General features: G+C 45.0%; 1 protein-coding gene across 1 annotated transcript in view; it reads left to right on the forward strand.

Annotated features, from left to right (window-relative positions):
* Nucleotides 1-24,380, forward strand: part of LOC307238920 (ALK tyrosine kinase receptor-like) — a gene marked incomplete at both ends in the record, with an annotated part of 114,875 nt that overhangs the window by 18,392 nt on the left and 72,103 nt on the right. Inside the window, 4 exons of the mRNA XM_080012074.1 lie at nucleotides 7,960-8,091; nucleotides 17,196-17,330; nucleotides 19,656-19,759; nucleotides 22,705-22,877. Of these exons, the coding sequence (XP_079868200.1) occupies nucleotides 7,960-8,091; nucleotides 17,196-17,330; nucleotides 19,656-19,759; nucleotides 22,705-22,877 (544 nt within the window). The remainder of the gene's footprint in view (nucleotides 1-7,959; nucleotides 8,092-17,195; nucleotides 17,331-19,655; nucleotides 19,760-22,704; nucleotides 22,878-24,380) is intronic.

Raw genomic sequence — 24,380 nt, forward strand, 5'->3', positions numbered from 1 at the left:
AACTGGTGACGATCCTGAGCTGGCCCGCATGCACAGAAGTAACAGAGAGATCACACGCAACACGCTGACGTACGGAAGTAAACATGGCAGGCAAATGCTGTGTCACCGGTGCTTTATTTGTTTCGTTCAATTGGGACAGTTAGTATAACAAGATACATCTAAAATAAAAACACAATGCAAACAAATTGGCCCCCCGATCGCTCCCTCAGAGGGTATTGCACATACTGTTACACTTTGAAATTAACATTTGCATAGTCCTGCACAACTGTACAGCTTTATTTAAAAAAAGAAACAGCCTTAGTTTACAAATGCTTATATATTTCACCAATATTTTACTTGTTGTTTTACATTTGGGTTTCATGTATGCACCGAACACCAAGACAAATTCCTTGTTCGTGTCAACTTACTTGGCAATAAAGACTATTCTGATTCTGATTCTGATTCTGACACACACCCACACACACGCACACACGCACACACACACACACACACACACACACACACACACACACACAGAGACACACACACACACACACACACACATTATTTTAGTTCCGGTGCTATTCATTAATCGCGGCGAGTATGGTTGCCCCCCCCCCGCTGGGTCGGCCTATTTATCTAGTTATCTATTATTTATTTTCCCTTCCTCCGCTGTATACGCTGCCTAACGGTGGCGGGCGGGTGGTTGTGCAACGTTGGTAGCAGCCATGCACCGTTCCTGTAGTCGGGGGCAAATTCAGAGTTTGGTCTCTTTTTTTTTGCATCCCCGGGCCGTGAACCTCTGGTGCACTGCGATACGGTCCATGATAATAAAACAGTTGGGAAACCCTGCTGCGGAGCGAAGTCAGAGTCGCATGAATTTTGATTTGGCTGCTCAGACTGAGGTCGCATCGCAAAAAATCAGACCTGCATCCGATTTAGGACCACATATGAGAGTGGCCCAATTCCAAATTGAAAAGATCAGATTCCATTAGATTTTTTCAGTTCACACTGTCATGAAAAAAAACTAATCTGAGTCACACATGAGCAAATAAATGGGATTCGGGCTACTTGGCCCTGCAGTGTGAACGTAGCCTAAGTGAGGGATAATGTGCAACCGCTCATTATCGCAAATGAAACCCCGACTGGGTGATCACTTTTATGACTCTTGTATATCTCAGAATCAGAATTTAGTATTCCACAGAGCCCTGTACTGACTCACAACAATATGCTGGGCAAACGAACTGAAGTTCTGACACTTATATTGTGAGTGAATTTTGTTTCTTCTGAGTGATTTGGTCATTTGGCTTTGTCCTTTCTTGGAGCGTGGTGTTTACTTACGAGTGTATACTTGAGTAAATCATTTTTTTTTTGTTTAAACTTTAAGATGTCTGTGGCGAGAAAAATGAACCTTAACCGTTCTTTTGTTGCGGGTCAGGACACTATGTTACAGAAAACATTCGCTGCTGTGCTGCTTTGTCTTCCAAAAGTGGTTTCTAAGAAAATCGGAGGAAATGTATGAATTGTTGTCGGGCACATTTGGGGAACGACATGAAAGGCCTACCAAATCGACCTACTTATCTATCTACCATTCTACCAACCTACTCACTTATCTACCGACCAACCTACTTATCTACCTAACTACTTACCTACCTATCAACCTTACTACCTACCAGCCTACTTATTGTATCTACCTACATATTTGCCTACCAACCAACCTACCTACAGTGCCTGCCTACTTATTCTACCTACTTATTTATCTACCTGCCTACATACCTGTATCTACTTACCCCCCGTTGCCTCACTACCTACCCATCTATCTACCTATCTCGCTACGAATCTACTTGCTTAACTAACTACCTACCAATTTACCCACCTACCTACCTACATGCTTACTGACCCACCTACCTACATATCCTACCTATATATTTCAGTGTCTTTAAGCTCGATTTTCTATAAACCGCCTGGCCCGGTAATGTGTCACCTCTCCAAACTCCTCTTCTCCACATGCATCATTTCTCTCACAAACACAAACCCCCACACCCCCCAAACCCCCTCCGCCCCCCCCCCCCCCCCCCCCCCCCGTGAGTCACAAAATTCCTCTGGTCATTCATCCCCAGCTGCCTCACTTTCTTTTCAGTTTTTTTCTCCCTCGCAGTCCTGACAACAGTGATTTAGTAACTGCGGTGGGGCCTGAGCGAGTGGCCATGTCTGGCCGCACTCACCGGCTCCGGGAGCTTAAAGTTCAATGACACCGCCACCCCGACACTATCCTTCTCCTGCCTGCCGCCGAGACCGACAAGGAAGCGATACATACATTTCCTTGTGCAAAGATAATACCCAGTTTTTCATTATTTATTCTGTGTATTTTGGTTTTAAAGTGGAAATCCGTGAGATTATTTTGTATAATAAAAATCCCATGTTTGACAGTTTTTTTAAACTGCCACTTTATAAGAAACAGCCATTCAATGTATTGTGTTTTTACTCCTCGATACCCAGTTTCCTTTTTTTTTTTTTTTTTTTAACCTGTGCTGTCAACATGCTGGGCATACAACAGAGTATTTGAATGGCATTGCATCTAGGACAGAGTTAGTCTGCAAGTGGAGTTCAACTTCTCAACCTGTAATGCAACTCTTTATTAATTCTTAAATCATCAAGAACTGCTGCAATAACTCTGTCCTGTGGACGACCTGTGGGATGACAAGAGCATAGTTTGTGGTTATAGAGAACCACCACCAACCCCCCTCTTTGGAGAACTATTTATTATGTTTGGGTGTATAAACAAATGATCACTACTCCAAGAGGGGGAGAATCACCACGGGTGATACAAATAAACATAGAAACAAACATCATTTACACAAAAACATAAACACTGGACGACAACATGTATTGAAAAACAGTTCATTAGGTCCAAGAAAACTGAAACTACAACTGGTCACGTGGCCTCTTCCTGTCATAGTTAAGTTAAATGAGGGAGGAAAGGAGAGGAATGCAACCAGGAGGGTGCTTGGGTGCACTCCAAGCAGGTGTGGTGGTGTCTGCGTGTGTGAGTGTGTGCGTGTGTGTGTGCGTGCGTGCATGCATGCGTGTGTGTGTGTAAGATGTCCACCCTTGAGTGTACATGACTTATCCCCATTGATACTGGTGAAGAAGGTTGGTATTATGTTGCGGCGTCTTCAAGACCTGTAGACACCCTACGGGTGCAGGAAAGCCCCGAGTACCCTGCCCTGCGGGCACGGAAGACCCCCGGGCCCCCAGAGAAGCCAGAGGGCTGTGGAGCAACCCCCACGTCCAGCCCCGAGGAGCATTACCCAGTCCCTGGGAGCATGAGCAGACCCCGCACCCAAGGGGCGCACACATACAACCAACCCCCAAGTGCAGGCACAAGACGCAGCCGCAGGCGCTGAACCTGGGCTGCGGGCACCAGGCACGGACTGCAGGCCCGCATCCCGGCTCCACGGCGACAGACCGATACCCCACCCAGCCTCCCATGCCCACCCATGTCCCGCGCAAGGCGGAGGCCCACCCCACCGCAGCCTACCAGACGCACCACCCAGCGTGAGCGTCAAGGGCCCATACACGTGGGCACCTCGATGTTATTTTTTTTTGTTCCAGAAAAGAAAGCAACCATCTTTCAGTGAAGACAAGGGATGTCAACAGAAAACATTGCATTTTCGAATAGAATTCGGGGACTTGTGATGTCATCCACCCAACACAGACGATCTGATGGATTGGCACTTCTTTCCACTCCTTAAGGTGGAGATACACTTAAAAGACGATAGAGCAAAAGACGTAAGAACCACCGGTGAACATGTCCCAGAACACTGTCAGCAGGACACTCAATAAGAACTCAATAAGAACTCTGGGGCGAAAGAAGCACAAACTCGACAGCGAGAGGAAGTAGGAGTGGTTTGTTTTATCATCAAAATATAAAATAAGAAAATTCTGAAATCAAACTCAATGTCATTCATTGACAGTGCCCGTATCTCCTTGAATAATGACCGGGGCTTTTATTTACTTTTTTATTTGCTTCTACCTTCCCGGAACGGCTGGGACGCACAGTGGATCAGAGATCTCTCTCTCCCGTCCTGATCCAAGGCGGAACTTCCCTTGGTTTAAAATGTTTGTATCATACAAGTAGAAACAAACTAAAAAAATAGATCTGAAATAAAAACACAATAAAACAATCACAAGCACTGCACTGGACACACACACACACTGACTCAGATTCAGCCTTGTTTGCCAGTTTTGATTTGACTACCGGTTTATATTTGAGCAGATACAGTGTACAGTATATAAAACATGCATTGAATGTTGCGGCTCCGGAAAAGCAAGCTTGTTGACCCGAGAAATGGAGGAGATTGAACGGCCCGGAAAGGGAGGTCGGAGTCTGTTCCCTGCCATTACGCAACGGCATTTGGACCAATCATGACAAGGGGAGCCCTGAGAGCGAGAGAGAGACGAGAGACAAAGTTTGCCTCTGGGGCTTGCAATGAGAACACAGCACAGAGTTTTTTCCCCACAAGCCATAAGAACTGTCAATACTGACCTCACCAGGGGTCCTCACTGAGCCACACATATAGGCTCTACTACCTTACTGTACTGTATGTAACATACTGTACTGCATACTGTGTCACTGTTCTGGGTTGTTCGGTGTTACCGTATTGCTGCGCCTTACTGTTGTATACTTTGCTGTATTATCCCACAAACACAACCTCACTTTATTCACATGCCACTTTAATGCACATATCTGTATATACATAATTACCTATCTCATATACATAAGTCTATCCCATATACATAAGCCTATTCCCTTTATCTATTCTGTACCCCCACCCTGCATTAACCTTGAGTTCTTATTTTATTTTATATATTTTATTTTATTCTATAGTATTCGACTTACTGCATTACGTTTTAGGAATCAGTTAGTTAGTCAAGTAGAAATTCTTAGGTAGCTACTGTGTTCAGTCTTGGACATATTTTGTGTAAGGGTGCTTTGCATTACATTTCACTGCATATGCATGTATGAAAGTATGTATATGTATGTGACAAATAAACCTCTTGAATCTTGAATCTTGAGTACCCACATCACCGCCTCAATTTGCTCTGATCGTGTTCTGAAGGCGTCATTTTGGTCAAAAACTTCTGCTTCTTTATTAGTGTGCCTCCACCTTGAGAGGTATCTTTCCACTTCTATTCAGATGTAATGTACATTGCAGATTTAGTGAGACGTTATAAACACGATTAGAGCACCACCGGCAATTAGTCACAAACACACCACACCCTTCTTTCAACTGTTGCTATCTGCTCTATCATAAATGTCATTCAAGCGCAGATGTGTGTGTGTAGGTTTGTGTGCAAACAGTACATATGCAGATGACCCTCCATTATGTATAGATCTATATTCAGCCATTTTGTTTCAAACCGCGTTTCGTACCGCATAATACCGTTGTACACCTATCCAAGTCCATAACATCCAACAAAGCACAGAGGAACCAAAGAACAGATAATCAGTATCAAAGCAATTGTCTTCAATATATTTTGAAACTCCTTTGCATGGTAACATCTCCCTCGTCAGCCATTAAAGCCTACCATGGTCTACTATTGTGGGCCCCCTGATGGTAAACTATAGCGGACCCTCCCATGGTCCACTGCAGTGGAACCTCCCCACAGTCAATTATTGTGAAACCTCCCATGGTCCACAATTGTGGAACCAGGCACTGGAATCGTGTCTTTTTTGGACAATAAATATTTTCAGAAATATGAACCGTCGCTACATTCCCAACTAGTGGCGGCGACTGCACCGGCCTCCCGTTGTGTCATAAGAGTTTTTGGGTTGCAGTCTGACTGAAACCTTTGCCCTCCAACTGCAAATCGATAGACAGAACACACACACAGAAACATGGCTGAAAGTTCAAGCTGTATCACTGTGATATCAGAAGGTCTTTTCACTAGATGGCAGCATGTATCGAAACAGCCCTTTGTGCCATCTAAACCCATGGTCTCGGTGAGTTTGATTCCGCCGTTAGCACCGCAGGGGGGGGGGGGGGATTTCAAGATCTGAGGGAAATTTGCTGATGCCGGAGTCAAAAAAAATCCCTTTAGTCGTTTGTTTTTTCCTCCACCGCCCACATCTCCTTTCTCTATCTCACATCACTGTCGACGCCAATCGTCTACGTCTAAGTCTACCCCGTTGGCTCTATTGTCCTGTAGATGGCTTTCTTCTCCTCTATCCGCCCTCCTCTCTCTCTCTCTCTCTCTCTCTCTCTCTCTCTCTCTCTCTAGCTCTCCAGACCTTCAACTTTTTTCAATCTTTTATTGTATAATTCAATTATTCATTGGGGCCTTATTTTTTATTGTCTATGGGTTCGGAAATGTGGTGTGTCGGAGACGTCCTCTGGGCCATGTCCTCTGAGTGGAAGAGATGAGTATCTTGATCTTAACGAGTTTATCCAGTCTAGTAATGACATATATATATATATTTTTTTTTTTTCATTATTATTATTTATTTATTTTTCTTTTTTTTTACAGGCATGAATCCTGCATATGAGTTTCTCACATATTCTATTATGGTGGCTGGGTTGCCTAGGAAACAGCTGCCATTGAAAAAAAGGCAAAACAATGCAACATAATAAAAACAACATGCATCATAGCATGTTGATGGTTGTAGTTGTTTTTTTTTACCTACTCCCCCCTCCCCCCTTATAAAAATGAGGCAGGAAAGTGATCCACATCAGAGGAGGTTTTTATTGTTGTTGTTTGTTCTTCTTATCATCATCGCTTTCTGATGACGGACGCGGCTTCAAGCGAGGGGGATTTTTTTTCCGGCTCTAGATACCGCCAGAGCGATTTGCATATCTATGCAAATCGCTCTGGTTACACTCTGGGTTGGCTTGTGGTTATCAGAGGAGCATCCCCCCTCACACAATCTGCAGGAGTATCTAGGCCATTTTCTTTCTTTTTTTCTTTTTTTGAGTTCAGAGTCTTGTGCATATGACGCTCCGTGTTCAAAACCTGAAGCATCTGCATGTTGGTGATAGATCTTCTGTGTTTATATCTAACTGTTTATATTATTATTATATTATGATTTATTACATATCCTTATGAATAAAGCTCACTATATGCTTCCCTTCAATGGAGATCACAGATATATATAAAAAGTATTGTAATTTATTCTATTTTGTGCAAAATACGTTGAGGCAATGTATGATTTCTAGAAGCAGTTTTGTTTCTTATCTTTAAACTTAGAGAGATAGATAGATAGATAGATAGATAGATAGATAGATAGATAGATAGATAGATAGATAGATAGATAGATAGATAGATAGATAGATAGATAGATAGATAGATAGATAGATAGACAGATAGATAGATAGACGGATAGATAGATAGATAGATAGATAGATAGATAGATAGATAGATAGATAGATAGATAGATAGATAGATAGATAGATAGATAGATAGATAGATAGATAGATAGATAGATAGATAGATAGATAGATAGTGGATAGATAGATAGATAGATAGATAGATAGATAGATAGATAGATAGATAGATAGATAGATAGATAGATAGACAGATAGATAGCTAGATAGATAGATAGATAGATAGATAGATAGATAGATAGATAGATAGATAGATAGATAGATAGATAATAGACAGATAGATAGATAGATAGATAGATAGATAGATAGATAGATAGATAGATAGATAGATAGATAGATAGATAGATAGATAGATAGATAGATAGATAGATAGATAGATAGATAGATAGATAGATAGATAGATAGATAGATAGATAATAGACAGATAGATAGATAGATAGATAGATAGATAGATAGATCGATAGATAGAAAATAGATAGATAGATAGACAGGATAATCTCCATGGGTAAAGGCAGGATGAAAATGGAATGAACAATGAGTCCAAATATTGCTCCTTCTCTTCCTTCTTACTTCATCCCTCCCTCCACTCTTGCAGAGTCCTCACCTGTGCCCAACATCAGGCTGGAGGGCCACTACCACTGCCACCGCGGCCCGGCCATCGCCCTGGACGAGCTGTGCGACTTCCAGGCCGACTGCCCGCTGGGCGACGACGAGGGGGAAGTCTGCCGTGAGTCCAGTTTGTTTCCTTGTTTTTCTTTGTTTGTTTTTTTGGGGGGATGGAGAGGATTCTTCTCTTGGAGTTAGAGACACAGTTAATGGGGCTCCGCAAAGTCCCAAAACACACACATACTACTCTGCGGTTGTTATTTCTGCTCATCCGCACATTGGGTTAGGGTGAGGGTAACCCTTACCCTCACCCTAACCTACTATTAAGCCTTACCCTAACCACCACCCCCCATCCCCCACACCCTTGTGTGTGTGTGTGTGTGCGTGTGTGCGTGTGGGCATGTGTGCGTGGGCGTGTGTACGTGTGTCGGGACGCATGGCTTCCTGGCTGAGCCAGGGTCTTTTTTGGTTGTTTTTTTCCATTCGCGTTAATGCATTCCTACATTCTCTGCACTATTTATAAAGATAAGGGACATGACCCCCCCAACCAAAAAAAGAAAGACAATCCGGCAGTGTAGTATTGTTATTTCAGAATATATGGTCATTAGAGTCTTGCGTCCATAGGAGGCTAGCTGGAATGAATTTGTCCCCTGCCCCCGTGCGGTGCTTATTAAAACGATGCCCGCTCCCCACTGAGGGTAGAGGTGGTGATAAGAGGCTAAAGAGAAGGGGTGGAACTCCCTCAGTAGGGGAGCAGCTATCAATGCTAATTGACCAGCGAGTCGAAACCCGTGGGAGCTGGCTCCATTGAAATACAATGAGGGTCTGTGCACCTTCGCGATTGTTTGACCGCTACAGGAATTCTAAGCGCAATCAATAATGAATGAAGAACAAATGTATATATTATGTATAATCTGAACCATAAAGCTGCCCGGCTCCCCAAGACCGTGCAACCTGCTACAACGCAGGCTGACATCCACCCCCACAGTCCCACAGGACAGTGTTTCCTCAGCTTTTTTTCTGCCACGGCACACTTTTTTTCCCCAATGAATAAATCCCATGGCACACTGCTGTCCTGTTAACCATGAAAAAATAAGATAAAAACAGATTTGTTCAGAGCGAACTAATCTTTGAAATGACTCGGGAGTTAGGAGTCACTCGGGCAAAAGAGTGGTATAATTACTGAGAGTCCAAGGTCTAGGCATTTGGCATATTTCATATTGAATGGGATTGATTTACACTTTACATTCCACTCACATAAATTAATTGGACAGAATGAAATCTTTCTTGTGAGGATACCATTCGCAACAGAGCCGAACCGACTCTTCTGACTCTCGTCGAGCGCTTCGCTCAAGAAGTCCTCCCTCGGTCATCGCGTGTTACACCCAGGGGTGGAAATGACAGGGGTTCATTTCCTGTGAAAAAGCAGAGAGTTGTCTCCCTCAATATATCATTGTGAACATACCTATATGATTTTAAATATTCGTGGCTCTGCACCCCGATAAATCCCTCTCTGATGGTACCGACGGCACCCATGGCGTGCCAGAAATGGTGCGCCCGTGATTGGTGCGGCCAAACAGTGTGTTTGATTGGTGCACCAAAACAGTGTGTTTTTATTTTAGAAGAAGGTTATTTTTATTTACTCTGTTTCCTTATGCATTGAAACAAGCACCATGCGTGATGGGGACACGTTCACTCTCTCCGTACCCACGCTCTGCCTTGTCCCACCCCACTTGTCAAACCGAAGCTACACCTTGGTTACACCAACCAGATCAAGTGAACAAAGAGCTGCGAAAAATGAACGACTCTTTTCACTGAGTGACTTGCCGAGGGCCTCATCTCAAAAAAGAGTTGAGCCCTCATTTTTTTGTTCTGATGAGCACAGAGCTCATGTTCCGGCTGGAACAGATGAAATAAATGAATTAGAGCAGCCTTGACATTTTGACCTTGCAACACAAGGGCTAGTTTCCATCACTTATGTATTTTAAGCAGAATCTGAATGCGAAGGCTTTTACGTGAAGGGTGCCAAACGACTTTGCTTCAAAGTATGGAAGCAGACGCCGCTGACTTACCTGTAGCCCCCTTCCTTTAAAAGTACACTTAAATGAAACACCAGCAAAATTAATTACCCCCATCTCCGTACATCGTCTTGGGAAAAATGACGAGTGGACGGAGGCATGAAGGCCATCTGTCATTTGTTTTCAATATGGGTACTCTATCACTCTTTTCCCCCATCCTCAATCTCTTCCAGAAAAAAGGCATTGACCTTCATCATTTATAATTGAGCGCAGGGGCCAATGATCCTCATGTTCTCTCATCGCTTCATGCCCCCCCACCCTCCTGATGTTATTAGTGTCTTTGCCGTTTTATATTTCTGCATCCCCTCCCGTCCTCCCTGCTTCCACACGCAGTTCAGAAATGTAATCTGCTGTGTCGGCCTTCTCTCCGTCTTTTCATGCCCGGTCTTTCAGTTGATCGGTTGATGTCTTTGTACCACGGGACATAGAAACAACATTTACACAAAAACATAAACATTGGACAACAACATTTATTTAAAAACAGTTAATCAGGTCCAGGAAAACTGGAACTACAACTGGTCACGTGGCCTCTTCCTTTCATAGTTAAGGCAGTAAATGAGGGAGGAAAGGAGAGGAATGCAACCAGGAGGGTGCTGGGGTGCACTCCAAGCAGGTGTGGTGGTGTGTGCGTGCGTGTGTGTGTGTGTGTGTGTGTGTGTGTGTGTAATGGAACCGCCTGTATGTGTTTGTGTGTGTGTGTGTGTGTGTGTGTGTGTGTGTGTGTGTGTGTGTGTGTGTGTGTGTGTGTGTGTGTGTGATGTCTACCAGTGAGTGTACATGACTTATCCTCATAAGCCATGTACACCAACCTTATACCAATACCTTATACCAACCTTATACCAATACCAACCTTCTACACACTGGTGTAGAAGGTTGGTATTATTCAAGCAGTGGAAAGGGCCCCAAAGCCCCCCGAACTCCACAGCCTTGTAGACACCCTACGACTGCAGGAAAGCCCCGAGCACTGTGCTCTGCGGTCACAGGGGACCCCCGGGCCCCCAAAGAAGCCAGAGGGCCGCGGAGCAACCCCCACGCCCAGCCCCGAGGAGCATCCCAGGGAGCGCGGGGAGACCCCGCACCCCAGGAGCGCACACATACAACCAACCCCCAGGTGCAGGCACAAGACGCAGCCACAGGCACAGAACCCGGGTACGGACCGCAGGCCCGCATCCCGGCCCCACGGCGACAGACCAATACCCCACCCGAGCCGCCCGCCCTGCGGGCGAGCCGGCAGGACTCCCGTGCCCACCCACGCCCTGCGCAAGGGGGAGGCCCGCCCCACCTCAGCCGACCAGACGCTCCAACCGGCATGAGCGCTAAGGGCCCATAGATGTGTGCACAGCGCGGGGCACCTCAATGTTACCCCCCCCCCCCCCCCCGCCAATGCCAGCAGGCCACCAGATATACAGGCCCTCCACGACCGTGACCACCCGCGGCGCCCGCCGAAGCAAAACGCCAACAGCCGCCCCCCACACCCCAACCCAGACCCACAACGTCAAGCAGCCGTGGGAGGTGGAGGTGTGGGTGCCTTCCGTAAATCCTGAGATCTTGAATCACCGTGAGAATTTTGACGACAAAACAGTCGTCACAATATAGACGTTATATTTTCCTGAAGAGTGCCTTGAACGTCTGTTGTCCATTATTTGAGACTTTGTAAAAATCCAGGGTCCAAGGTACCCAGCTGGTATGCCTCAAGGCCCAGGCCGAGGCGCAGGCACCCAATGAATCTTGTGATCGTAGTGCAAAGTGAAGTTTCCAGAAAACCAGAGAACTACCCAGACAGTCAGCCGAAAAAAAACAAAACCGGAGCGCGTGATTTGAGAACCCTTTTTTCTTATTCAATTTTCAAGATGAGATTATTGCACCACGGCCATTCCATTGTTCCATTGGCCATCGATGCCAGCAGCAAACCCGGTTAAAAGGACGCACAAGTCTCAAATTTACCAAGAAGCCTAAATTCCCCAGGCTGTGAGATACAAAGCATCGCACTGGCTTCACAATAAGGGTGCAGCAAATAAGTGTGAATTATTATTCCTGAAGGTGCAAAATATATAGAGGTGATCGCAAAATAAATGTCTTGACTCTGCTCTTTACATACCTCTACTCTATCTCTACTCTACATCTACCTCTACCTCCGATCTACTCTACTCTACCTCTACTCTACATCTGCCTCTACCTATACTCTACATCTAGCTCTACCTCCCCTCTACTCTACCTCTACTCTACATCTACCTCTACCTCCCATCTACTCTACTCTATATCTACGCAACATCTGCCTCTAGCTCTACTATATCTCTACTCTACATCTACCTCTACCTATACTCTACATCTACCTCTACCTCCCATATACTCTACTCCACCTCTACTCTACATCTACCTCTACCTCTTTTCTACATCTACCTCTACCTCCAACCTGCCTCAACTTTACTCTACCTCTTCACCTACCTCCTTCTACTCTACTTCTACCTCCCCTCTACCTCAACACTACTCTACCTCTACACCTACCCCTCTGTTTACTGTACCTCTACTGTACATCCCTCTACACTATTCTACCTCTAGTGTATTTCCCTCTACTCTACCTCCGCTCAGGCGGTAGAGCTGGTGGTCTAGTGATCTAAAGGTTGCTGGTTCGATCCCAGGCTCCTCCTGCTAGCATGCTGCAGTGTCCTTGAGCAAGACACGTAACCCCTAATTGCTCCTGATGGCTGCGTCCGTCTGTGTTTGAACAATTGTAAGTCGCTTTGGATAAAAGCGTCTGCTAAATGTAATGTAATGTACTCTAGCGCCCTCTTCCTCTACTCTACGTACCTCTATGTTTCCTCTCCTTTAACTCCATCTCTGCTACTCTACACCTACTCATTAACTAATTTCAGCCGAGATCTTAACAGAGACATAGGAAAGAGTCTCAAATTTACAAAGAAGCCCAAATTCCTCAAGCTGTTGGATACAAAGAGTTGCTAACGCTGCCGATGAAACATTAAGGATTGCACCGGCTTCACAATTAGGATGCTGTAAATACCTGTGGAAATCCATATTTCTATATTTCAAAAAAGCATTGAGATGAACAGTATTGTGCGAACCTTTTAAGCATTTAAGATGTTTCACAAAAACATTTGTCTGAGATGGTTATTTTGTATCTTCTGCATTAGTGCAATATGTCTCGATCATGACAATGACCCCAAACATAAGCCAGAGTCATAAAGAACTATCTTCAGTGAAAGAAGAACAAGGAGTCCTGCAACAGAAGGTATGACACCGACAGAGCCCCGATCTCAACACCATCCAGTCATTCTGGGATTACATGAAGAGACCGAAGCAATTGAGCCCCAAATCCGCAGAAGAACTGTGGCAAGTTTATAAAGGCAAAGGTTTTTAAAGGCAAATATTATTGTTTCTGAAAGCATCCTCACTATACAGCTTTATCTCACAAGTCCCTAAAACTTTTGCACAGTACTGAAATCTCAATAAATGTTAAAATCGTGTCCCCCATTATTCAAATCCAGAGCATTTGAACATGAACTCTATGCCTTTCCACCTTAATGATTCATGCTATAGCTTTATTTATTCACCGGCTTGTATTTGTGATGGAGCCCGGATGACCGTATTCTCCAAAAAAAAAGAAAAATGTTAATGTTGAATAGTTATCTGTGTTACGTAAGCAGTAGAACGAGCTTTACATTCACAGCCCAGTTAACAATGGTGACCTGGGCAATGAACAAGGGCTTTGAATTATTTAAATTATTAATATTTTAACTATATCATTAAATTATATTGTTTTTGGTTGAACAGGTCAAGCTTTAATGTTTCTTTGATTACTTTGTCGACAGTATACCGGGTTTATTTTGTTGTTAAGCTAACGAAAAGGATACATTTGTCATCATTTTGAAGAATTTATTATTCTTACATTGATTTAATCATGATTTAATGAGGGAATTGATGAGGGAATCTACTCTACCTCTTCTTACCTCTACACTACCTCTACTCTAACTATCTCTACTCTAACCAGTGGAGTAAAGGAACTAAGTAAAAATACTTTGTTACTGTACTTAAGTATTTTTTAGGAGTATCCGTGCTTTACTTGAGTTATCATATTTCTGTCGACTTTTACTTTAACTTAACTACATTTAGCCCCAAAAATGTATACTTTTACTCCAATACATTTCCCCTGAATACCAGCGTTACGCGTTACAAAATAAAATGGGAGGAAAACTGGTCGCCAATGATGATATCAGTGAAAGCCAGTTTGTGGCAGATGCGCCTGCCACACGTCACCCCAGTGGCGTTTTCAGGGCCTTCCGACATAGAGACACATCCAGAGATGATGCAAACACACCAGTTTATTGTAGAGAGTGGGAAAGATGTCACAAGCCAGAAGTAGATGTAAGATTGTCATGACAGAGGCTCCCCTGTGTGTGTGTGTGTGTGTGTGTGTGTGTGTGTGTGTGTGTGTGTGTGTGTGTGTGTGTGTGTGTGTGTGTGTGCTAATTGGGTGCTCTAACGAGCAACAGGCATACAGTGGCTGGGTTTCTCATGGAGACGTGGCAACCCCGCACGTTTTAAGTTAAGTTTTTGCGGCATTGCTACGAAGCTAGCACAGGTACGTCCCACAGCGAAGGCCTCCTCCAGCAGCGACGCTGCTCCACCTGCACCTGCTACGACTGATGGAGACCAACACCCGTAGTCATGTTTACGACAAATGTTTTCTTATGTCAGAGTGAAAGATGCGTCTTACCGAATGAAGTGCTTCCTATGCTTAGCGAAAAAATAACAGAAAAGTTGGCAACCAGAATTAAATCAGTACACAAAAAAGTATCCATTCTAACATGCTTCTGTTCCTCTCCGGTTACTGAAGGTCTGTTTCAGTGTGTGTTGCCTCCCCCCAGAGGCTGCTATGTCTGTGAGCCAATGGGGTTTGCGCATGAGTAGTAGTGAGTAGTAGTGTTCCGCTGTATGAAGTACATTCACTTTCACTGATTTCACCTTATCAGTCCAACAAAATATGTTTCTGAACAAATCTGAGGTGAGAAATAAGCAATCCAGTTGCTGAATGTTCACTCATATTAGATCTACAAGGCCAACCTGTAATTTGAATGTTTGTTCCGACTTTGTGCGATACGCGTGCAGCGATCCGTTACCGACAGTGCAATATTTTTTTAAATACTTACATTTCCATCGTCTGCAGTTTTGTCACAGACGGATGGTATTAATTACTCGTTCTTTTAAAAGATTTGTGCCGGTCTGTGCAGCCAACAACAGAGCAGTTCCCATGCTTTGCTGTTAGCCACCGGACCCGCTCGCGGTGGTGCTCAAGCCGTGGGTGGAGTTACTCAGATGGGCGACGGTTCTAATTCTACTAAGGCCCCGTGCGACGTCCCAGGTAGAGAGATTATCTGAATGGCTTATTGAATCACATATTTTATGAAATAGACAGCTCACAAAAAACTGGGTTGTCTTATTTCACAATTTGTGCGTTAGTAGGCCCATCAGAGATTCAAATGTGAGTGAAAAAGTTTTTCATAATAGGTCCTCTTTAAGACTTTTACTTAAGTAGTATTCTAATGAGTGACTTTCACTTTCACCACAGTAGCTTATATCTCTAGATATCTCTACGTTTTACTCAATTGTGGCTTTCCAGTACTTTTCCCACCACTGACTCTACCTCTACTCTACCTTACCTCTACATTACCTCTACTCTACATCAGCTCTACCTCCCTCTGCTCTCCCTACCTCTTCTCTACGTCAACTCTACATCTACTGCACTCTCACTCTTCCTCCTTCTATTGTACCTCAACACTACCTCCTTCTACTACCCTCCCTGACCTCCCTCCATTCTACATGTACTCTTCCTCTACTCCACCTCCCTCCATTCTACCTCAACTCTACATGTACTTTTCCTCTACTGTACTTTATCGTGAGCTGATGAGGGAATCCACAATTTTCTTGACGGAAACATGTGGTATGATATGAGTGAAACATTTATGATTGATTGTTTAATTAATTGATATAAAGATGTGACACAATATAAAAAGTTGATTATTCGACATTCATCCCATTGACATCAAATTGTGAGTGGATTAAGTAAACTAAGATACATAAAAAGATTTAAAAAGAACGTCCCCAATGTCCCGTCGAAAGGTCTCTTCACCATCTGATGAGCGGACGTTTGACAGAAGAACTTTCAATAAAGCGGTTTGATTTTTCCCATTTTCCCATTTTTCCCATTTCAGTTTTCCTCAGCCCAAGACTGCCGCTCACTTCCCTGTTTCCTATGCCGCTGCGGCCGCTTTCCAGAGATTTAATTCAGGCAACGTCTAAGGCAGCTGCTGACCCCTATACAGTAAACATAAGTTCACAGTTTGTTTGTCCTTACATTTATTATTATTATTATTATTATTATTATTATTATTATTATTATTCTCATTATTATTGAGACGGGACAGATGTTTGAACAGTAAGGGACACCCGTTATACAGTCCAGCTCCGAGCTCCTTTAAGAAATCCTGACCTCCTTACCTTAGCTTGGCTCCTCTGAGCTCTGGCAGAAGGCTGCATTTGTCAATAGCTCGGCAGCCCCCCAGACGGAGTAACTGGAGCTGACCCAGGGGCTCCGGCGGTGAGGGTGAGCAGTCAGTGTGTAAAAGTGGCTTTGCCGCCTGCCAACCCCCCCCACCGAAGCACTCCACCGCTTCCGCCTCCACAATCACCCCCACATCCACATCCACCACCGGCACACTTTTTTTTTATTATTATTATTTTCAACCTCTTCTCCCCATTTCTTCTTCAACCTATTGCAGGTTTTACTCTGCCAGCCTCACCCCAACCCCTCGCCGTCCCAATCACCACGCACATCACCTCTGAGTGCTCCCATGGACTAATGCTCCATACCCTTCCCCCCAGATCCCCCTCTGCCGCTCCGTCTTCACCCCCCAGCCCTTCCACCCTGACGACTTCTATCTATTTCTCAACCCCGAGTGTGGCTGTCAGCTGTCTCTCCGTTCCCGATTTCTTTGCCGACCCCCTCCGCTGCCTCTTTCTTCTTCTCTGCACCCCAACCTTCACCCTGTCCACTCATTACCGCCCCCTGTCTTATCAACTTCTCTCTGTCTCTCTCTCTCTCTCGCTTCCGCTGTCTCGCCTCCCTCTCCAGGACGGTTTCTCAACGGCAGCTACTGCTCCTTCGAGGACGGGGATTGTGGCTGGCAGTCCGTGGCGGGACGCGGCGCCACCTGGAGGAGGCTGCAGACTCCGGTCAAGCCCACCAGGCTGAGCTGCCCGTCATCAGGTGAGGGTTCTGTCAGCGCCACCCTGCTGGCCAAAATGATGAATTGCGTCATTATTTGCCGACTTCCTGTTTGGAGTGTACCACACAAATGCGTTGCTAAAAATGAAATTGAAAAAACTGACTGACTGACTGGCTTACTCACCCATTCACTCACTCACACACAGGATGCAAAGACATCCTGTGGGGGCTTTGCCATTTTTGCCCCCTCAGGCAAGGTGGGGGGGTCCTCATTTGACATGGTGCTGTGAATAGCCCCCAATGTAAAATAGCCCCGCAGGGTGGGCTCTGCGCCCTGATCGCTCCCTCTCTGATGGTACCGACTGTGCCCACACCACACCAGTGGCGCACCATCACAGGCCAAAGCCCCCAATGCCCACCCTAACGACGCCACAGACTCACCTCACACACACACACACACACACACACACACACACACACACACACACACACACACACACACACACACACACACATGCACACACGCACACACACGCACACGCGCACACATACACACACACACACACACACACACACACACACACACACACACACACACACACACACACACATATATGCACTCATTCACTCCTTCACTCTCTCATGCTCTCACTCAGACAACCACAAACTCACTCTCTCACTCATTCACTCAAATGACACACACACTCAGACTAACTCACACACTCATTCTCTCACTAACTTACTTATTCAAGATTCAAGATTCAAGATTCAAGAGGTTGATTCGTCACATACATATACATACTTTCATACATATATGCAGTGAAATGTAATGCAACCGCAATGCAATGCCGGTGATTACACACAATATGTCCTAGACTGAAGTAGCTACCTAAGAATTTCTACCTGACCAACTAACTGATTCCTAAAATGTAATGCAGTAAGTCGAATGCTATAGAATAAAATAATATAGAATAAAATAAAATAAAATAGAATAGATAAAGGGAATAGGCTTATGTATATGGGATAGACTTACAGTATGTATATAAGATAGGCAATTATGTATAATAAGATATGTGCATTAAAGTGGCATGTAAATAAACTGAGGTAGTGTTTGTGGGATAATACAGCACAGTATACAACAGTACGGCGCAGCAATACGGTAACACCGAACAACCCAGAACAGTGACACAGTATGCGGTACAGTATGCTACATACAGTACAGTAAGGTAGTGGAGCCTATGTGTGTGGCTCAGTGAGGACCCCTGGTGAGGTCAGCGTTGACAGTTCTTATGGCTTGTGGGGAAAAAACTCTGTCTCGGTCTCTTTGTTCTCGCTGTGTGACTGCGGAGGCGCTCGCCTGACCGCAGCAGCTGGAACAGTCTGTTGTTGGGGTGATGAGGATCCTTCATGATCCTGCGGGCTCTGCTACTACACCTCCTGGTGTATAAGTCCTCCAGGGAGGGGAGGGTAGTTCAAGTGGTACGTTCAGCTGAACGCACCACCCTCTGCAGGGCCCGCCTGTCCTGGGCAGTACAGTTCCCAAACCAGGCAGTGATGTTGCCTGTCAGGATGCTCTCCACTGCTCCAGAGTAGAAGGACTTGAGGATCCTCACGGAGACCCGGAATTTCCTCAACTGCCTGAGGTGGTAGAGACGCTGCCTCGCCTTTCTCACCAGAGTGTCTGTTTGTAAAGTCCATGTTAAATCCTCTGTGATGTGGACTCCCAGGTACTTGAAGCTGCTCACCCTGTCGAACGAAGTCCAATTAAAAAATGAAAATGTCCTGTGATCACAAAGGCTAAAATCTCTAGATCATAGTGTCTGTCCCAGCCACACTGTAAGCGTTTTGGTGAAAATGAAGCAGGGCTTAACCCTCCCGGAGCTTATCCACCATGTCAGATACGCGCACCGTGTCATCCCCAGAACAGTACAGTATTGCGCTTACGTACGGAAGTAAATGTTTCAGTGTTGAAAACGTTTAAATGAACGCAAAAACAAAACAAGTCCAAAGTCATGCAGGAGCTCCGCCATTTGTCTCCAGACATTGTTAAAGATTCGGGTTTTCGGGAAATACATGTTTACGCCGCCAGATATTGACAAAAACACCCAAGACGGGGCCAGAGGAACTTGAATCTGCACCCTTTTACAGAGGATGTTTTTGATGATTTTGTTCCGTCTTGGAACCCAGGCGATTATACACCATGAATTTTGGAGGTGCGAATACAGTGGTAACGCAGACATCCATTCTGTGCTGTCGTTCTGTCCAAAAGTGGAAGTTCTGTTATATATATATATATATATATATATATATATATATAGTTTTTCATTTGTTGTTGTTCTCTGTGTCTGTTTCCTGTGTGTCTTAAAGGTGCTGCATTCAGCGTTGAAGGAGGTCAATCCAAGGGTCACCACGGATCGGAATTCCTGAAGAGCCCCCTCTTCCCCCCTCCGCTGAGGAACTCGCCCTGTATGGTGGGTGCATTGATGTCTTCCTGCCGTGTGTCTTCTTTCTTCTCTTGGGGTGTTCTCCAAAGCAGTTATCGTCACGACTTATGGCATTCAATTAAAAGGGGACCTATTATGGTCCTTTTCAACAAGTTAATATAGCGTCTCTGAGGTCTCCAAAACGTGTCTTTGAAGATTTTTGTTGATAATTCCACCCAGACTATACATTCTAGCCATTGTAACATGCCTCAAAAGCCCTCCTGTTCATACTGGAAATAATTGTGGTTGAAGGCCATACAGCTTTGATAACAAACACATAGTCTTCACTCATCTCTGACACACACACACATATTCACACAACTTGTGTAATAACGTGCAATATATTGTAATAACAGTGTAATAACATTGTAGACACTGTAATAACGTAGTAATCATTTATACCTCATATACCTACAGTATACATATAATTTATCCTACAGCAATACAATACATATTTTTAATACTTTTCGGAGCTATTTGTGATTTCCTGAGTAATTCAGTGCAGTAAAAACGGTAGTTTATTTAAAATGCATCCATTAAGGGAATGCATTTTAAATAAAATACCTTTTTTACTGCACTGAATTAATCTCCAACACCAACGCTATTAGTATGGATACTAACGGAGTAACTATTCAATTTGAACCTGGAATCCATTGGGCAAACCTGGGCCAAAAATGTATGTAAAAAATAAAGATGAATGCAAAATGTAGTGCATTGAGGTTTCAATATCTCTTCGCCTCGCAAGCAATCCTAATGTTTGAGTGTTTTTATTATGAATAATGTGTAGCTTGCGTACAGGGGTGGACTGGTAATCTGGCATACTGGGCATTTTCCAGGTGGGCCGGCGCACCTTGGGGCCGATATAATTTCGAATTAAAAACAAATAAAAAAATTACTTTTGTCCAGTGGCCCAGCCAATAAAGCAGGGACAGCGGCTAATTGGTTCATTTTGTATACTGACACTGGGCTGGCCCAATCACATTTCTTATTAGGCTCCACACCTAATCTTCCTTTCTTTCCCTCCCGCTCTGTACTCTTTTTTTCGTGTCAGATGCTCAGATACTCAGAGCTACGCATTGTGATCACTGCGATCCCCCCCCGCCACACACACACACACACACACACACACACACACACACACACACACACTGGGCCCTCACTGACTCCATAATCCTAACTCATTTAGTATGCCTGCTGATTGCTGAACATCTCGTTGGGAATGATAAGCACTAGAGCCCGGACGCCAAATAAATAAAGATAATTTTAAAGTAAAATCCAAGTGTGTCAGAAAGTGCTTCCGTACTTTGACTTGAAAGTTAAGCAAAGGTTTTTTTCACTTTCACCAAAGTATTCCATGTAGGATACTGTTCCTCTTCCACCACTGGTTTGGCTGCATTCTGAGGAGACTGCAATAAGTAAGAAAGATGCAGAAGGAAACACAAAGCTCTGAGGGATCTACGGATGCGTAGTCAATGTGTTAAAGCAAATAAACCCACGGGGGAAATCAGGCAAGATTTGACATGAAAAAACAATGGCAGATAAGGAATAAATAAAGGAAAAAGTTGGTCCAAAAAAAAAGCCAGTAAGACATAGGAAGAAGAAGGGCCAAAATAAAGCTGGAAGCAGAATTTAAGACGTCTGGTAGTTTTTGGAATGGAGGCTCGGGAGTCGGGACGCTTTTTGTACCGCCCCAGGCCTTGGCCGGCACTTCTCCCAGCGTGTAGCCAAAGATTAACCACAATTCGGGATTAACAGCGCAAATCCCTTCCTTTTTCTTTGTCGATGAACCGGTGCTGGCCAAACGTAGCCTGCTGACACCAGAACCGCTCTGAGGAGGATATTCGCTTTTCAGCGTGTTTGCCAGAGATCGTGTTCTCTTTCATGTGGTGTCCAGTGTTCGTCATGGCTAGCGGCTGTTATCTTGATGGGGTTTTTTTATCCGCCAGCGTGTGGCCGCAAAAACATGGTGGGGTGATAAGAAATCCCATAAGCTGTTTTCAGACAGGGGGGTCTGTCTACCTGGCACGTCACCCTGTGAATGGTAGTACTCATTCTCTGTATTGCCAATAAATTTTTCTTGTTTATTTTATTTTTTGGGTTTATTTTATTACTTTTTTTTGTAATTTTTTAGGTTTATTGTTTTATTGTTTATCATTGGGTTATTGTATACTGACTGCATCGTATTTCGGTTTATTTATTTTCATTTTTATTGTTTATTGTAATCTTCTTTAGGTTTACTGTTAGTTTATTGCCACTACTTCTGTCTTCCAGTAATTTTTTAGGTTTATTGTATATTGCACCTTTCTTTTTTTCTACTTTTATTCTTATTACTTATTATTATTGCCTATTTTAGATGTGAGCTACTGTGACACCACAGTTTCCATCCAGGGATGAATAAAGTATCTATCTATCCATCTATCCATCTATCTGGCTGCATGTCAGACTCGTTTGCCAGGCTCGGGTTCCCTACCTGCTTCTGTTGCACATTTCATTTCCTTCCCCTCTCAGCCCATCCAGGCGATGAGTTAAATAATCGTATTTCCGTGCCGAATGACTCAGGCAGCACAATCATCCCAATCGCCCGTCGGGTCTGAGAGAACCGCCATCGTATTGATCTTTTCAAAATTAAACTTAGACAGATGGTGTTTTGCTGATTGATCTGGATGCACTATGAAATGCCTCGCCCCCCTGACTGATGGTGGGCGAGTGGGGCGTCAGCCATTTTGTTGATGATTAAAAAATGTGCGCTTTGCCCAAAGCAGAAATGATGAGACCCGCGTTTCGACGTTTCAACCCGATTTCTTGCATAAATTTCGCATTTTAACGCCACCCGCCCAGTCAGATCGATTTAAAAATCCAATCTCATCTGCAAATACGTTGACCTGTGCTTCAGTCCCACTGTTTGAACTTCACCACCTTGCCCTCCTCAACAGGTGCGTTTCTGGCTGTGTTCCGGGGGCCACCAGAGGGGGGCCCTGTCCCTCTGGATCGTGGAGAACGGTACCGGCCCCGAGGAGCAGCGGCGGCTGTGGCAGTCGTCCACCGAGCTCAGATCCGAGCGGGGCTGGAAACGAATCGCCCTGCCCCTGTATGGCCTGGCCGACTGGTACGGCACATTGTGACCTCCCCCGCCTCTCCATTGTTACTTCGCGAGTAATACCTCTCCATCATTACCTCCCCCGCCTCCCCTGCTGTTACCTCCCCTTGTGTTACACCCCCATCGTGACCTACCCTTGCCTCCGCCATTGCTACCTCCCCATTGTCATCTCCCCCGCTGTTACCTCCCCCATTGTTACCTCGCCCCCTTCCCCCATTGTTACCTAGCAAGCCTCCCCCATTGTTACCTCACCTAGTGTTACCTCCCCCACTGTTACCTCCTCTAGTGTTACCTCCCCCACTGTTACCTCCTCTAGTGTTACCTCTCCACCGTCACCTCCCCCGCCTCCCTCATTGTTACCTCCCCTGGGTGTTGCCTCCCCATCGTTACCTCCACCACCTCTCATATTGTTACCTCCCCTAGTGTTACCTCCCCATCGTTACCTCCTCCACCTCCCCCATTGTGAGCTCCCCTACCCCCCCATTGTTACCTCCCCCACTTTTACCTCACCCATTGTTACCTCACCCATTGTTACCTTCCTCAGCTCCTCCATTGTTACCTCCCCCACCTTCATTTTTTTTAACCTCCCCTAGTGCGACCTCCCCTGCCTCCCCCCATGTGACCTCCCCCATCACCACCTCCTCCGCCTTCCCCATTGAGACCACCCCCATTTTTACTTTCCCCGCCTCCCCCTTTGTTACCTCCCCTGCCTGCCCTATGGTGATCTTCCCTGCCTCCCTCATTTTTACCTACCAAGCCTCCCCTATTGTTACCTCCCCCTTTGTTAACTTCCCCACTGTTACCTCCCCTGCCTCCCCCATTGTTACCTCCCCCACCTCCTCCATTGTTAACTTCTCTACCTCCCCAATTGTTACCTCTCTAACTGTTCTCTCCCCCAAAGTTACCTCCCCCATGTTTACCTCACCTGCCTTCCCCCATGTGTTGCCTGCCCCACCTCCCGCATTGTTACCGCCCACATTGTTACCTCGCCATCTCCACGCTTTCTTACCGACCTACCACTCAACCCATACTGTACACACTCATCATGCGTATTTACCACACACACACACACACACACACACACACACTCACACACATCATTCGGGATGCCGCTCGGCGCTAAACGCTCCCAGGAAACCCGGCTGAGCAGCATCATTTCTCCCTCCTTCCTACAAATGCAGATTTACTACCATTTTACATTCCATTTTCCAGCAAACACTCCCCTTCTTGTTTCCCGGCGCCACAAAATTAATGAATCCCGCCGGGCCCCCAATCACTGTACCACAGGGGTACGCCCGCGTGTGTGTGGGGGTGTGTGTCTTCCTTTGTTCTGAGGAACAACAACAACCCCCCATATAAATACTCTTCCCCCTCGTATTAGTTGAAAAAAACAGAACAGAACAGAAATCAATATGGGGTCTCTATTTACCTCCTTTCCTTCCAATTAGCTATGGTCCTTGATTTTCCCTTCTTATTTTGGAGATTGGAAGTTGAAACAAACCCCTCAACGTA

The sequence above is a fragment of the Zeus faber genome (genome assembly GCF_960531495.2).
Source record: "Zeus faber genome assembly, chromosome: 13".
NCBI classification, from domain to species: Eukaryota; Metazoa; Chordata; class Actinopteri; order Zeiformes; family Zeidae; genus Zeus; species Zeus faber.